Source organism: Gallinula chloropus (genome assembly GCF_964237585.1).
Source record: "Gallinula chloropus genome assembly, chromosome: 10".
NCBI lineage: Eukaryota > Metazoa > Chordata > Aves > Gruiformes > Rallidae > Gallinula > Gallinula chloropus.
Genome location: NC_140095.1, coordinates 20,839,427 through 20,856,044, shown reverse-complemented (window position 1 = coordinate 20,856,044; position 16,618 = coordinate 20,839,427). Strand labels below are relative to the sequence as shown.

At 55.0% G+C, this 16,618-nt stretch overlaps 2 protein-coding genes across 2 annotated transcripts in view; both read right to left on the bottom strand.

Moving 5' to 3' along the window:
• The window catches only part of LOC311195501 (uncharacterized protein), a gene marked incomplete at both ends in the record, with an annotated part of 36,494 nt that extends 27,101 nt beyond the window's left edge, over positions 1 to 9,393 (bottom strand). The window contains 6 exons of the mRNA XM_084268905.1: positions 860 to 986; positions 3,504 to 3,653; positions 3,758 to 3,846; positions 3,955 to 4,160; positions 4,622 to 4,929; positions 6,919 to 9,393. Of these exons, the coding sequence (XP_084125031.1) occupies positions 860 to 986; positions 3,504 to 3,653; positions 3,758 to 3,846; positions 3,955 to 4,160; positions 4,622 to 4,929; positions 6,919 to 9,393 (3,355 nt within the window). The remainder of the gene's footprint in view (positions 1 to 859; positions 987 to 3,503; positions 3,654 to 3,757; positions 3,847 to 3,954; positions 4,161 to 4,621; positions 4,930 to 6,918) is intronic.
• A 1,821-nt stretch (positions 9,394 to 11,214) lies between these two features.
• Positions 11,215 to 15,628, bottom strand: LOC311195500 (protocadherin alpha-10-like; the record flags this gene model as incomplete). The annotated part of the gene is made up of 2 exons (XM_084268904.1): positions 13,065 to 15,628; positions 11,215 to 11,258 (listed from the first exon to the last, which is right to left on the bottom strand). Exons 1-2 carry the CDS (start codon positions 15,595 to 15,597, stop codon positions 11,215 to 11,217), a joined length of 2,577 nt encoding a protein of 858 aa, XP_084125030.1. The 5' UTR covers positions 15,598 to 15,628.
• Positions 15,629 to 16,618: the final 990 nt, after the last annotated feature.

The window sequence follows — 16,618 nt, the reverse complement described above, 5'->3', positions numbered from 1 at the left end:
CAAAAAAAAACCCCAACCCAAACCAAAAAAACGCAAGAAAGGTGGGGGAAAGAGGGGAGAAAGAAAAAGAAGAAGGGGGGAGGAAAAAAAGAAGAAGGGGGGAGGAAAAAAAGAAGAAGGGGGGAGGAAAAAAAGAAGAAGGGGGGAGGAAAAAAAGAAGAAGGGGGGAGGAAAAAAAGAAGAAGGGGGGAGGAAAAAAAGAAGAAGGGGGGAGGAAAAAAAGAAGAAGGGGGGAGGAAAAAAAGAAGAAGGGGGGAGGAAAAAAAGAAGAAGGGGGGAGGAAAAAAAGAAGAAGGGGGGAGGAAAAAAAGAAGAAGGGGGGAGGAAAAAAAGAAGAAGGGGGGAGGAAAAAAAGAAGAAGGGGGGAGGAAAAAAAGAAGAAGGGGGGAGAACAAAAAGAAGAAGGGGGGAGAACAAAAAGAAGAAGGGGGGAGAACAAAAAGAAGAAGGGGGGAGAACAAAAAGAAGAAGGGGGGAGAACAAAAAGAAGAAGGGGGAGAAAAAAAAGAAGGGGGAGGAAAAAAAAGAAGAAGGGGGGAGAAAAAAAAAGAAGAAGGGGGGAAGAAGAAGGGGGGAAAGAGGAAAAATACTACAAAAAGCGCCTCTTTCCTGCTTCGCCTTCTGGACAAGATAAATTAACACGGATTTTTAGAGAGGACGACCTCTCCCCTGACAGTCCCCAGTCGGATCACCCGCAGGCACAGAGGGGCTCTCACCCAACCCGCCAAAGCAGGGTGGGGATGGCTCGTATGACGGGAGCAGCGCAGCGGAGCTGCCGCCTCTCTCCGCACGGAAACAGCCGAGTTACTTGTAGAGAAGTAAATATCGGCGCCAGAGAGGTCTTGTATTTAGGACGTACCCAGGAACTGTAGGGAGAAACGAGTTGATACCACACAGACAGAGCACATCACGAGTGAAAGAAATAAAATCAAAGCTCTCTGCTCGGCCGACTTTTTGCTCTGGGGGCACAGGTTAGCAACTATCCCCTGCGAGGGTGGAAGAGAGCAGAAAGCATTTCAAAAGACTCTCGTGGAATAAATCTTCCTGGAATGACCTTCGGTAGGAAGTTACACAGATGGGCATCAAGTCCCAACAAACACACCACCACAACCCCCGATCTCCATTTCCAATTTCCTTCTGTGAGAGGTGATGATGATAATGATGATTTCCTAATCAATACAAGCAAGAGGCTGTAAGTCTGGCATAAGGAGACACCTTAAGCCTTCATGTGTTCACTGTGCTTCTTTATACAGCTGAGAATTTCTGGGCAAGTGGAAAAGAACATTTCAACTATTCATAATATCAGGGCACTTTGAAATAGGAGAAAACCGGGCACAAGGCCAAAAATTGTGCATTAAATTAAAAAATAATTGGTTTTAAAATCGATACATCATTTATTTCCTCTCAACTCAGCAAATCCTCCCAGTGAGGTTCCTACCTGGCAACGCCTTGGTCAGCCCCAACACAAGTATCTGCAGATATAATGCCTTTTTAACTCCAGGAGCCCCTGGCAGTGCCTAAATGTTGCATTTTACTCCTACTGCCTTGATCCTACAGCACCCGTAAGAGCTGCGGGGAAGGGGCGGGGTACCGGATAGGAGCCGTGGAGCTTTAATTCACACACTACCTAGATTTGTTCAATGGACACTGCACACAGTATACAATATAACTATTTGGGGTATGCTGAGTATCTTGCTCTTTCTTTTTCCCCCTTGATTGCTAATTGCAGAAATCTCCAGTTCCCACCTAATCACCATAAATTTGTTGTCCAGACTCCCTCCAACCCCAAATTTCCCCTAGACTCATATTCTGCCAAGATACAATGTCATACATGAAAATGTTGCTGGTTTTATTGCTCTGTAGTGACAAACGCCCTGAACCAATGCAATAACACCTATTAAAGTCTGAGGAAAGTCTCCCTCAACAAAGACAAAACCATCTGCCTGTGAAGTCCAGGGCAGCCAGCATTGGTGTCCCAAATGCACACACACACACAAAACACACAGGCTCTACTCACCCTTCTGTGACTGGGTTTGCAACCAAGAAACCCAAGAATTCTGGGCACAAGACCCTACTCAAAGGCGGATTTTCTTTAAATCTTAATGTCAGAATAACAAGCTGTGGTTATGCACACTGATGCCTGAAATACCAGTGGTGCTAACAGAAACCATTTCATGAACAACGACCAAAATCTGTCAAAATAATAATAAAGTTTTCTTTTTCTGAGACATACTCACCTTTTGAGAGGCATCTGGCAGCTACAACAATTTTAATTCACTCATTTACCACCAAAAATAGCTTCTGCAGCTTTCTGCTACATCACTTCAAGTTTTCTAGCATTGCCTAATGTGTCCCTGCAGGGCTCCAAGGGAACCTACCTTCAATTCTCTTTCTCTGTGATGTTTTTCAAACATTGCAGCCCTGCTTTAGTACCTTGCCCCTTTCCACTCTGCTATGGACAGTGATATATTCCCAGCAGCCAGGCAGCTTCACTCACCAGAACACCTTCGTTACCAATACCATATCAATTGAGCCTGTATGAGCACCTCATCCACACACCACACTGGTAGACAGGGTCATGGCCAAAATTCAGTGCTTAGTAATATTAAATATCTAGGGCCAGTTGCACCACAGTGACTCCTGCTATGAAGGGAGTAACACTGTTGTGCCATGGGGGCAGAATCCAGCCTTGTCCTGTGCATGAAGCCACTGCTTCAGGACTCAGCAGATTCCCAGGCCCTTTCTGTCCTTACTCTGCCTCCCATACCCAGCTGCCCCAGAGATCTCAAGAGTGCATTTACATTCAGTTTCTCCACTCTCACTGTTGTTCACTGCCCTTCCACCTAACCTCTCTTTTCAGGGTGTCCCATCTCAAAGCTCTCCTCTCCATCTTATGTTACTTATCCTAATTATGTTATTTGCACATCAGTGGCATTAAACACCTGTAATGTAGAAGTGCGTGCTCCCCACCCTTAATATCATGGTGCATAACCACTGTTTAAAACCTCTCGTCTCACCTTCAATCTGCCATCTCCGAACAGTTGCCCATTCCCTTCCCTCAATCTCGTCTATTCTTAAAGCTGGTTTGACCCGACTTGCCAAGCAATTCAACTTTTTGCGATCCCGAGGACATGGTCCATTGTCTCACCATCGTTACACGACCTTTCTCACCACCTCCCCAACGTGCCCACGGGCGCTTTCTGCACTGTTACAAGCAGCTGCAGCGCTGCTTTACACCGCCCGAGCGCTCCAAGCATCCCTTACGTATTCTTTTTCCCGCCCCGACCTCTATTTTCAGCCAGTCATTCCCGTTTCCGGCAATAAGACGTCATTAGTCCAACCATAAACGTTGTGCTCGGAACAACTGTTGCGGCTGCAAGAGACTGATAAGCGACTAAAGGCAATAAAATACAGGCGAAGAGTAAACCTGGGCTACGCCGGGGCTGCGGAGCACATGGCTGCACGACACGAGGGTCCACTCGTGTTTAAATATCGTCATCTACGTCAGTGATGACTTTAAGGCGCCGTTTCCACGGGCTGTGCAGACGCGGAACCTTCTGCGGAGGTTTGCAGGACAGGACAAGTGCCGCTCGGTACTCTGGCTTGGGAAAATCCCCGGGGGCACCCACCAGAACCGAGGAGCCCCGAGGGGGCTAAATTAGGACAAGGCGTTTCAGCGGGAGACAGCAGACGGGGCTGCATCCGTCCCGGAGAGCAGACGGAGCGACAGCCCCGCGTTTTCTCCTCCGAAGGGAACCGGCAGCTGTTCCCGGGCAGCCCGGTAGCCCCAGCCCTCGTCTCCACGCGGAAAGGAGCACGTGAAAAGCTTGTGCAGTGACAGCAGCCCTACAGTAAACAGGATCTGCCAGCGGAATGAGAAAGACCGGAGCCAAAAGAAGGGGCTGCTCCTCTGACCGAGTCCACATGGGCAGCCCGGAGCCACAGGGAACCCACCATCGCCTGTCTCGGGTGGGCTCCTCCGGGCAGGGATGAGCGCAAGGACGGCGACACCCTCCGCGACCCGAAACATCGAGCTCCTCCCGTTCGGGATCCGGTGTGGCAGACAGCCCGTGCTGTCCACCGAGGGAGCCCCTTCCCCCTCGCTCCCACCCCTCTCCCCCATCCCACCCGCCGGGATCACTCTCAGCCCCACGTCTCCCCTAGCGACAAGGGGCGGGGAGGGGTGGGTAGGGGCGGGGGGTCCGAGAACAGAGCAGCTCTGCTGTTGGCCGCAGCGCCGGGATGATCCGCTGCTGTTCCCACAGCCCCGACACCAACCCCCCCTCCGTCCCCTCCTCCGCGGAGGCAGGCTGTGCCTGCTGGCAGAGCGGGCAGCGACGTCTGGACACCCTTTAACAAGCCACGGGAGCTCGCAGCTGCTACGTGGGCACAGCGGGAGTGGAGATTACTAGAAGGAACCCGGGAAAACAAGCTCGTACGCGGAGGATTTCTAGATGCCAGCGAACCTCACGAAAAGCCAAAGAAATACGGGCTCACAACGTGCTATTCAGTGTATCGCAGGCAAGAATTCTCCTCTTGAACGCGAGGGCATAGACTGGTCTATTTACCCCGCCAGAGACCACCCAGCTTGGTGAGAGGGGACACCGGGGAGGGCGGGTACGGACCGGTCCCGCTGATGTGACAGAGCGAGAGACCCGGCGCCTCTCCCAACTCCTCCGGCTGCCGCGCCGGGCATTTCCCCGCCTGTAAAATCTGCAATTCTGAGACTGCAAAACCACCTCCGGCCACTACGGCGATGCAGCCGCCGCTCCGCCGCCGTTCTCCGCTCCGACGCCGTTCTCCGCCCCTTCCGCTCCCCGCCCCGCCCGCGGAGCAGCGCACCCGGCTGCAAGCTCTGCCACGCTCGCATTGTGGCCGGTAACATCCATCAGCATCGTTCTCCAAAACGATCAGAGAGTCTGATGAGCCCTGCGCGAAATTGCTGTATTTACTGAAGACACTGAGTGGATGTCCTAGCGCTTTCTGTTCAGTGACTCCTGCCCAGAACCTGCTACGAAGTAAAAGCATCCACGAGCTCCCTTTCTGAAGCTAAGGTTGCTTTATGTATCTAAAATGAATACTGAAATATTTCCCGGCAGACCGCGGCTATAATAAATCCCGTTTGGGTCTTGAATTCATTACCGCAGTCAGAGAAACTGTACGAAAGCTGAATAACTCCCCTGCCCCAAACGATCGGCATTAAGAGACCCCACATCGCTTTTAATCAAGGAAAGGAGTTTTTCCCACACCGGTTGAGAAACTGTTGCATTTTTGCATCTTCTTATTCAGAACTGATTAATCCTTCTTACAAACCTCAGCAGATTTTCTCTTAGGAGATGGCGGTTTGCTGTTCCTATCACATCCATGTGAATGAAGGAAATAGATGCAAGAAAGACAGGAAAATTCGTGGGACTCGCTGGCATTTTTTTCTATATATAGGCGGGAGAGAACACACTTCCTACGACTTTTTTTCCAAGACGGACACGAAGTTTTCACCTTTCTCTATAAACACTCTCTCTTTCCCTATAAGCACCATTCTTATCTGTTTGGAACAACGATCTGCGATTTTTTCTAGTCCACGTCCTTTGTGTAAAAAAGCCTTTCAGAACACAACTCAACAAAAATCTTTGTTCTTAAAAGAAATGAAGGCGTTACAAGTATCACCTTACAATAAAACATTGGTAAACATACAATGTCTCTGACGAGCTGAACGTGGAACATGAGAAAGAATTATATTGAAGTACTGCTTGTTCTTACACACCCCACCATCCCCGGCAGACCTACAGGCTTCGTTTTTATGCTCTAAAAATCAGATGTAAGAGATCTTCACTTATCCCTACAGCAGCTGTATCCAGTTTCTAACATTGAACAAAGAACCCTAAACGTGATCCTTATCAGTATTTTGGAGGTGGTGATAAGAACAGAGTCGATGCAGTGCCATCCGTACATGGCCCGGACCAGCTGCTTCGGTAACGGTGTTAAAACGACCCGGTAAGTGAGTAATCACTCTCCACACTCAGAAATTCAAGTGGACACCAGTACCGAAAACTTTTATCCAGAGGAATCTGTAGTTCCCTCCTGCTTCTGCTCTACTGATGTGAGACCGAAAAGCTTTCAATCTAACTCTAAGCTATCCAATACCGCATAGAGAACCGCTCCCCTCGAGCCTCCCCGAGCCCCACATCTCTTGATTGCCGTCCCTCCCTTCGCCCCCCCCCCCCCCCTTTACTTTCCACAGCACGTTTCTGGGATGGATGGTTTAGAACAGACACCACACTACGAAGAATGCGACATCCAGAGGCAGAATGATATTCACGACATCACCAAAGCCTCTCCTCGCTGGGCTCCACAACTATCACGCCATATATTTCAGCTTCTTAAGACTCACGGAACCCGCCACTCACCAAGCCTAGAAATCCACAAAAACCCGAAGGATCCTTGGCGCACGTTAGCGCAGTATTATTGATAAAAACCAAGCCTAGTTTCGGAGAACAGTAGTATCCTAATGATAGGCACCTTAAGGGATCCAGGAAACTCAATGGGCACCTCTAGGGTGTTTTCACACTTTCAAAGACACGCAATAAAAGATCCGCTAACACCGACTATTAACATGGGACGACAAAGGTCAGGGGAAATCTTACCAAGCTAGGAATACCCTCAATCGTAATATCGTCAAGGAAAAATTAAACTAAAAATATGAACAACGGTCTCCAACGCGGAACAAAATGCTTACATCCAACAGCAACACGTGCCTACAACAGGCATTGCAAGATGCTTACGCCGGAAAGGGCGGTTTAATACATAGATTATCCATCAAAAGTAACAGGTAAAAAGACTACACACTAAAACAAACAACAACAAAAGGCAACAGATAAAAAAACCCCCAACCCTCCCCAAACTAATTGCAAATAGACTTACCAAGCCTGAAGCCAGAGGGGACTGAGACGGACCCTTCCCAACTGAACCATTTTCTACAGCAGAGTCGGGCGGCGGCGGGAAGTTGGGGCTGAAAACCATCAGGTCGCTCTTGCCCGCGCCCTCCGTGGCCACGCACAGGCTCCGGCTCTGGCGCTGCGAGTACGACCAGCTCCCCGCTTCGCTGGCGCACACCAGCGTCGCCGGCCCGGGCCCCGACAGCACGGCCGCCCGCGGCGCCCACCGCGACGCCCCGTACAGCACCACCGCCAGCAGGAACAGGCTCGACACCGCGCAGATGGCCACCACCAGCCACACGTTCGTCGCCGAAGACGACCCCGCGACCGCGACCTCCGCGCCCGCCGCCGCCAGCAGCCCCGGCCCCGGCCCCGACGAGCCCGCCGCCGCCAGCGCCGCCTCGGCGCCCTCCACCAGCGACACGCTCAGCGTGGCCGTGGCCGAGCGCGCCGGCTCCCCGTGGTCCCGCACCACGATCACCAGCCTCTGCCGAGGGCCGTCCGCCTCCTCCAGCGCCCGCGCCGTGCTCACCTCGCCGCTGTACAGCCCCACGCGGAACGCGCCCTTCCCCCGCGGCTCCCACAGCTCGTAGCGCAGCCACGCGTTGTAGCCAGAGTCCGCGTCCACCGCGCGGATCTTCGCCACCACCTGCCCCGCCGGCGACCCCCACGCCGCCCACGCCCACACCACCTCCGAGCCCGCACCCGACGCCGCCTCGCCCCACCCCACGCCGCCCGCCCCGACGCCCGACGCCGGCAGCAGCGCCGGCGCGTTGTCGTTCTCGTCCACCACGAACAGCTGCACCGTGGCGTTGCCGCACAGCGACGGCTCCCCCGCGTCCACCGCACGCACCTCGAACTGCAGCACCTGCACCTCCTCGTAGTCCAAGGGCTGCAGCGCCCACAGGCGCCCGCTCTCCGCGTCCACCGACACGTAGCTCGACGCCGGGCGCCACCCCCCGCCCGCAGACGCGCCCCCGGCGCCGCCCTCCCACACCGAGTAGCTCACGCGGCCGTTGCCCGCCTCGTCCGGGTCCCGCGCCCACAGCCGCGCCAGCTCCGCGCCCGCCGCGTTGTTCTCCCGCGCCAGCACCGTGTACACGGCCTGCGCGAACGACGGCGCGTTGTCGTTCACGTCCGACACCGGCACCCGCACCCCGCGCCTGGCGCGCAGCGCCGGCGCCCCGCCGTCCTCCGCCCGCACCTCCACCTCGTACTCCGACACCCGCTCACGGTCCAGCGCCTCCCGCAGCACCAGCGAGTACGAGCCCGCGAACGTCGACACCAGACCGAACGGCGACGCCGGCCACACCGCGCACCGCACGCGACCGTTCGCCCCCGAGTCCCGGTCCGACACGCTCAGCAGCGCCACCACCGTCCCCACCGACGCGTCCTCCGGCACCGGCACCGACAGCGACGTCACCCACACCTCCGGCGCGTTGTCGTTCACGTCCAGCACCTCCACCACCACCTTGCAGTGACCCGACAGCGGGGGAGTCCCTTTGTCTCTGGCTTCTACCGTGATCTCGTATCTATCCCTTTCTTCGTAGTCTAACTTCCCTTGAAGTCTGATTTCTCCTTTATTTTCATCGATACTGAACAATTCTTTAACTTCAGCAGGGACACGCCTGCTAAATAAATAGGTAACATCTTTGTTTACCCCTTCGTCCAAATCCGTGACATTCAGCGTTATTAACAACGTCCTGGGCTCCGAACCCTCTAAGACTTTCACGTTATACACCGACTGGTTGAACTGGGGCGCGTTGTCGTTGGCGTCCAGCACCGATATCACCAGCTCCATCGTGCCCGTCAGCGCCGGCCGGCCCCCGTCACTCGCCGTCACCACCAGACGATGCACAGGAACAGTCTCGCGGTCCAGAGGTTTCGTGAGCACCAAGAATAAGGACTCCCCATCCTCTTCGGTTTTTTTGAGATCCAGAGAGAAGTGCTCGTTGGGGCTGAGTGTATAGGAGAGCTGCGCGTTGGCTCCCACATCGGCATCCGACGCGCTCTCCAGAGGGAAACGGGTTCCCGGCAGCGTGTTGAATTCCGGAATGGTAAAGGCTTCTTCTTTCACGGGGAAGAGCGGGGCGTTGTCGTTGATGTCGGTGACCTCCAGCTCCACGTGGAAGACGCGCAGCGGCCGCTCCACCAGCACCTCCAGGCGCAGGGCGCACGGCGCGCTCTTCCCGCACAGCTCCTCCCGGTCCAGCCGCGAGCTCACCACCAGCGCCCCGCTCGCCCCGCTCACCTCCACGCCCGCCCGCCGGCCCTGCGACACCAGCCGCAGCCCCCGCGCCTCCGGAGCGCCCGCCTCCAGGCCCAGGTCCTGCGACAGCCGGCCCACCACCGTCCCGGCCTTGGCTTCCTCCGGCACCGAGTAGCGCACCTGCCCGCCCACCAGCGCCCAGGCCGCCTGCAGCACCAGCACCCGCACCACGGGCCCCCGACACGACCCCATCGCACACTCACCGCCGCGGGACCCGCACCCACCCGGCCTCTCCGCCTCACCAGCAGGCGCGGGGCCGCGCTCCGCCGTTCCTGTCCGCTGCCGCCGTTGCTGAGCCCGCTGACGGAGCCTTGACCGCGGTTTGGGGAGGAGCCGCCGCCCATCGCTCAGCTCACGGAGCCTTCGCGGCCAACAGCGGCACCTTGTGTCCGACAGCGGCTTCTTCGGCGAGCACCCGCCTCCTGCCGCCGGCGCATCGCTCGAGAAACAACGGGCTGTCGTTCCGTCGCTCTGCCGCCTGCGCCACTATTTCCCTTCGAAACACTTCTTCAAAAACCATGTCTTCCTTTTTCTCTTTCCTTTCTTTCCCTTCTATCTTCTTTTTCTTCTTCACCTGCCTTCTTTCTTCTCTTCCCTAAAGCCGCTTTGATCAGTACTTGTCAAAATGTTTCCTAACCACCTCCGTTAACCCAGGAAACTTCACTGGAAAGTGCCTATCTCACTTCTGATGTCCTGACTTTGCCTTCCCTACACGTTGCTGAAGGGTATGTAATTTCATTTCTTCGTTTATTTCTTTCTTTGTGAAGAGCCTTCCGTTGTCTCCTCTGCAGAAAAGTGCATCCTTTATCTTCCATCTATAAAGTACTCAGCTCTCCAGAAAGTCACAGATTGGCACAGAATGTAGTTGTGTCTGGTGCAGAAATGCCAAAATCAAGCAGAAAGTGCTTACTCCTCTGTCTTCGTGCCAGTGATGTAGCTGAGCAATCACAATCACTCTTCTGTTTTCTTGGAATAAAGAATTAAGACATCATTTACACAGAAATTAGTGTCTGTGGATATCAGAATGGTTTTGCTGTTTGAAGTCCTGCTCCAGGCCAAGAAAACAGCAATGTACACAAGTTCCAAAGACTTTCCACAGTCCATCCGTGACTCCCTAACTCTATGTCTCCATCTGAATGTAAGCCTCATAGCCCAGATCTTCTCAGCAGGGTGAAACAGCACAGGGAAACTGAGCTCTTTAGTAGTCTTTATGTGACCCAGTGAAGTATGTCCTGTAAGTTGTCATTCATTGTGCATCTACAAGTGGGGAAGACAAGTTCTTTCTTACCTTTTTAAGAATGTAGGCACTCACAGTGCAGCAAACCAATGTGTCCATTAGTGATGGAGATGAGCTGATGCAGGATACAATACAGCCATTCACCCATCACATAACTGAGAACAGCACAATAGGGTTGTACCACACCTCTGGCAAGGTATAGTACATTTTGCAACATGCTTCCAGGCTCCCACTTCATCCAAAGACATAAAGATATCAGGGTCCCTTGTCTAGAAAACCACAGACATGTTTTCCTGCCATGTAGGCTGGGCAGCCACACGAACTATATGATTTCACATAGTAGCGAGTTGCTGGTTCTACCACAGACACTTCAGTAATGCAGCAGAATGCCAAAACAAAATGAAGATACCAAATGCTAAAAACATCAGGACAGGTTCGTTGATAGATCATCTTTAATTACACCTGTTGCTATTCTATTCTGTTGCAAACAGTTGTCTTGATTTATTTCCAGGTTTCCATTGTCAGGGCCGAGTTCAAGCATCATGCTTGACAATTTTGGGGAAGCAAGGCTGAAAAAGCAAAGAGGTTTTGTCCAGCCTCCCAAATTGCTGCTGTATTGCCAGCATTTCTGTATCTGCTTCTATGATGGTAGAAACAGAAATTAAACCTAAAGCCTCAAACCGTTCTATCAGGGAAAAAAAACTCACCTTGAGGGTATAAGAGAGTGAATGACAGTGATGGCATGGGCCACAAATTCTGAAATCCAACAGTCAACTCTATTTGGCAGCATAGCTCTTGTTCACAATTACTGACAGATCTCCTGCAAAAGGCAAGCTAAACCACACCGTCTATGAGGGGGGGGGAATCAGGAGTTTGAAGTGTCATCCAAATTCATACTTACATGATCATCATAAGGCACAAAGACAACCAGACATAAAGTAACAGTTTATTTTACAAAGTATTCTCAGGAAGGAGGAGAAAAGAAAAAAAAAGGGGAGGGGGGGAATGTAAAGCCTACCACTGCAGGTACCTGGAACTCTCAGTCAGGAATGGTAGCTGAAGTGCTTCTACAAATATGTTTGCCCATCAACACCAAGTCCTCTAGCAGCACATCTTGCCTAATGTAGCACTATAGCTACATTAGCACATCTTTCACAGCTTCCATAGTTCGTGTTCTTCTGCTGTTAAGTACTTTGTATTAGAAAATACATTTACATCATACCTAGAGCCGCGACGTGAAATACTTCTACTCTGCTTTCCAAGTCCATAGTAATTCTGTACTACTTTACAAACTAATATATGCCTTACAAGGTGAACATAGAAGAACCTAGAGTACCAACCGTGGTCACCTTGCACAGGCTCTGTTTCAGAGGAGAATCGAAAGGCAGGACAGACTTCAGACTAAGAAAAAATTGGAAACCAGCAATTCCCAGCACCCAAAACCAAATAAGTTCACCGAACCTACCCTACCTGCAAGACAGAACACTAGACACACACGAAGACACTTCATACAAAATTAAAGAAAGGTGAAAAAAAACCCACCTTAAGAACAATGAAAAATTACACAGGTGGCAAGAAAACCAAACCAGGTCAATTGAGCAAAGTAATAAGGTCATCTCTGCAGTCCAGCAGAGATCTTTGCTGGCAACTGTGCCATTTAATAGCCTATCAAGGGAACCCAAAAAATCATGGAGAGTGATGTAAAAAAGGTTACAGGAGATATTGCCCTATGGAACAGAGTTACAATACAGGTCTGCTCAGAAGAACTGTAGACTTGATGACCCTGAAGCCCAAGGTAGGCAAATGACAGAAGATTTTCAATGCAGAATAGAAAGAAGCTGACTCTGAAACAACCATTTCAGATTCTGAAGTTATATCGTTAGCATAGGGAAGACAGTGACATAGATATATCAGCTCTATTTTGACTGCCAATCTAAAGGGAATGATTTTTGAGACAATGGAATAAACCCGTGTTACATCCAACTCTGTGGAAATAATAAGATTCAATAAAGCATTAAGTGACAATTAGGAAGACCTCCACTTCTAAACACGGTAAGAAGAAAAGATGAGGCCAGAAAGAGTTTCAAAGGAGACCAGCAGGATGAGCAGCTGCTACTTGAAGAAAATTTCTTCGTGTTAAAAAATAAAAGACTGAATGGAAATACTGGAGAACTTCAAAAGCAGAAGCACTATAAACAATGATAAGGAGCAAAGGGATGAAAAACTGGACTATGCAATACCATGAGAACATCCATCCAACTTTAACATGTCACCTTTCAGGACTGCAAAATTCCACACATCCTTTCCAGCCCGATTTAGGCTCTCGTTCTCCCTACTCAGGTCTGGCTTCTCTAAAAAAATATATGACATACTACGGAAACCAGCAGCCTATCCTGTCACACTTCAGATACAAATTCAAAAACATCACGTGAGGAGATAAGCCAGGTCGTGATGCTACAGAAAAAGTTTGCAGAATGGCTCAAGGAAATCACGACAGCCAAGAAAAAATAAAAAGGCATTTAAAAAATGCAGACGCACACTAGGCAGCGAAAGAAAATAAAAGGGACAACACATTTAACTATATAAGAGTAAGAACCCGCCAAGCACGTACAGACCCCCACCTCACCCAAGCGCCAACCCGCCGGGCAGGACACGCCTCGAAGGCGTGACAGGCAAGGGGCGGGCAAGGGGGGGGCACTGACCGTGTCCAGGAGCGCGGGCGGCTCCGGCTGCGTCTCCTTCGCCCCGGCGCCGGGCGGCGGCGGGAAGTTGGGGCTGAAAACCATCAGGTCGCTCTTGCCCGCGCCCTCCGTGGCCACGCACAGGCTCCGGCTCTGGCGCTGCGAGTACGACCAGCTCCCCGCTTCGCTGGCGCACACCAGCGTCGCCGGCCCGGGCCCCGACAGCACGGCCGCCCGCGGCGCCCACCGCGACGCCCCGTACAGCACCACCGCCAGCAGGAACAGGCTCGACACCGCGCAGATGGCCACCACCAGCCACACGTTCGTCGCCGAAGACGACCCCGCGACCGCGCCCTCCGCGCCCGCCGCCGCCCGCAGCCCCGGCCCCGGCCCCGACGAGCCCGCCGCCGCCAGCGCCGCCTCGGCGCCCTCCACCAGCGACACGCTCAGCGTGGCCGTGGCCGAGCGCGCCGGCTCCCCGTGGTCCCGCACCACGATCACCAGCCTCTGCCGAGGGCCGTCCGCCTCCTCCAGCGCCCGCGCCGTGCTCACCTCGCCGCTGTACAGCCCCACGCGGAACGCGCCCTTCCCCCGCGGCTCCCACAGCTCGTAGCGCAGCCACGCGTTGTAGCCAGAGTCCGCGTCCACCGCGCGGATCTTCGCCACCACCTGCCCCGCCGGCGACCCCCACGCCGCCCACGCCCACACCACCTCCGAGCCCGCACCCGACGCCGCCTCGCCCCACCCCACGCCGCCCGCCCCGACGCCCGACGCCGGCAGCAGCGCCGGCGCGTTGTCGTTCTCGTCCACCACGAACAGCTGCACCGTGGCGTTGCCGCACAGCGCCGGCTCCCCCGCGTCCACCGCACGCACCTCGAACTGCAGCACCTGCACCTCCTCGTAGTCCAAGGGCTGCAGCGCCCACAGGCGCCCGCTCTCCGCGTCCACCGACACGTAGCTCGACGCCGGGCGCCACCCCCCGCCCGCAGACGCGCCCCCGGCGCCGCCCTCCCACACCGAGTAGCTCACGCGGCCGTTGCCCGCCTCGTCCGGGTCCCGCGCCCACAGCCGCGCCAGCTCCGCGCCCGCCGCGTTGTTCTCCCGCGCCAGCACCGTGTACACGGCCTGCGCGAACGACGGCGCGTTGTCGTTCACGTCCGACACCGGCACCCGCACCCCGCGCCTGGCGCGCAGCGCCGGCGCCCCGCCGTCCTCCGCCCGCACCTCCACCTCGTACTCCGACACCCGCTCACGGTCCAGCGCCTCCCGCAGCACCAGCGAGTACGAGCCCGCGAACGTCGACACCAGACCGAACGGCGACGCCGGCCACACCGCGCACCGCACGCGACCGTTCGCCCCCGAGTCCCGGTCCGACACGCTCAGCAGCGCCACCACCGTCCCCACCGACGCGTCCTCCGGCACCGGCACCGACAGCGACGTCACCCACACCTCCGGCGCGTTGTCGTTCACGTCCAGCACCTCCACCACCACCTTGCAGTGACCCGACAGCGGGGGAGTCCCTCTGTCCTTTGCCATAACCTGTATCTCGTAGAAAGTAACTGTCTCATAGTCCAGGGCCCCCCTCAGTCTGATCTCGCCACTGTTCGCATCGATGCTGAAGACATCCGAGGCAGATGGAGGAACAAAATTTTCGATTTCATAAACGATTTCACGGTTTGTTCCCTCGTCCGGATCCGTGGCGTTCACTCGTGCCATCAGCGTGCCCTGCAAGGCGTCTTCAGGCAAAGGAACGTTGTAAACTGACTGGTTGAACTGGGGCGCGTTGTCGTTGGCGTCCAGCACCGAGATCACCAGCTCCATCGTGCCCGTCAGCGCCGGCCGGCCCCCGTCGCTCGCCGTCACCACCAGACGGTGCACAGGGACAGTCTCGCGGTCCAGAGGTTTCGTGAGCACCAGGAACAGAGATTTACTGCGCGAGTTGCTGTTTTCCTCCTCTACTCTGAAATGCTCGCTGGGGCTGAGTGTATAGGAGAGCTGCGCGTTGGCTCCCACATCGGCATCCGACGCGCCCTCCAGAGGGAAACGGGACCCCGGCAGCGACGATTCCGCGATGCTGAGGTTCTTGCGGGCGGCGGGGAAGAGCGGGGCGTTGTCGTTGATGTCGGTGACCTCCAGCTCCACGTGGAAGACGCGCAGCGGCCGCTCCACCAGCACCTCCAGGCGCAGGGCGCACGGCGCGCTCTTCCCGCACAGCTCCTCCCGGTCCAGCCGCGAGCTCACCACCAGCGCCCCGCTCGCCCCGCTCACCTCCACGCCCGCCCGCCGGCCCTGCGACACCAGCCGCAGCCCCCGCGCCTCCGGAGCGCCCGCCTCCAGGCCCAGGTCCTGCGACAGCCGGCCCACCACCGTCCCGGCCTTGGCTTCCTCCGGCACCGAGTAGCGCACCTGCCCGCCCACCAGCGCCCAGGCCGCCTGCAGCACCAGCACCCGCACCACGGGCCCCCGACACGACCCCATCGCACACTCACCGCCGCGGGACCCGCACCCGACCGGGCCCCGACCGGCTCCCCGCCGCCGCCCGCACTCGCGCCCCGGCTCTCCTGGCCGCCCCTCGCCGCCCCCCCGCGCTCACAGCCGGGCTCTCCGCCGCACCGGGGCGGAGCCGCCTCGCCGCTCCGCCGCCGTTGCTGAGCCTGCAGCGACACCGTGTGCTGCTCCGACGCCTCTCGCTGCCCAGCAACCCCGCGCCTCCGCACCCGCGCTGATCGGCTCCTCTCCCCTCTCCTCCTACCCTCCGCTCTGTCTTGCCCTTCTTGCTTTCTCGCTCCACGCACCCAATTCTTTTTCCTTGTCTTCCTTTTTTTTTTCTTGCAGAGATTTCTTCCTTTCCATCTTCTTTCCTGCTTTCTCTTCCCTTTTCTGTCTTCTTTTTCCCAGTTTCTTTTCTTCCTTCCTCTCACTTTGCATTTATTCGGTTTCTTCGCCTCATTCTCCTCCTTCTCCCTTTCGTTCTGGCCCCGCCGTGCCCGATTCTTCACCCTTTTCCCCTTCTCCTTCCACACTTCTCTCTCCTTTCTCCCTGCTCTCAGCTCCTCAGCTGCCTCCGGCCCCGCGGCGGAGACCATCAAAGACGGAGCCGTCAGCGGTAATTACGGGGCAGCAGCGCCGGAGCGCGGGACTCTAAGGCGAGGGCGGGGTGGGGGAGGCGCGTATTGGGGTTTATAGGGACCAACTCCGCTCAGCGGCCAGTGTATTCTCTGTGTATATCTTCTGTCCTCTCTTCTTTCTTCTCTCCTGTCTTTTTACTTGTCGTCTCCCTTCCCCTCTGCCATTCCTTTATCTCTTTCCTTTCTGCTCATTTTGGTTTATGATTTTTTTCGTCTGTTATTTCTTCCTCTTTTGTTTCCTATTGCTTTCAGCCTCATTTTTGTATCCTCATATTTATTTGTTTCACCACAGTCAAGCAGTTGTCCTGGTTTTTTCTCCTTCATGAGAATTATTCCAAAATGTCTACAACACATTCGTAACCCGTCAGGCA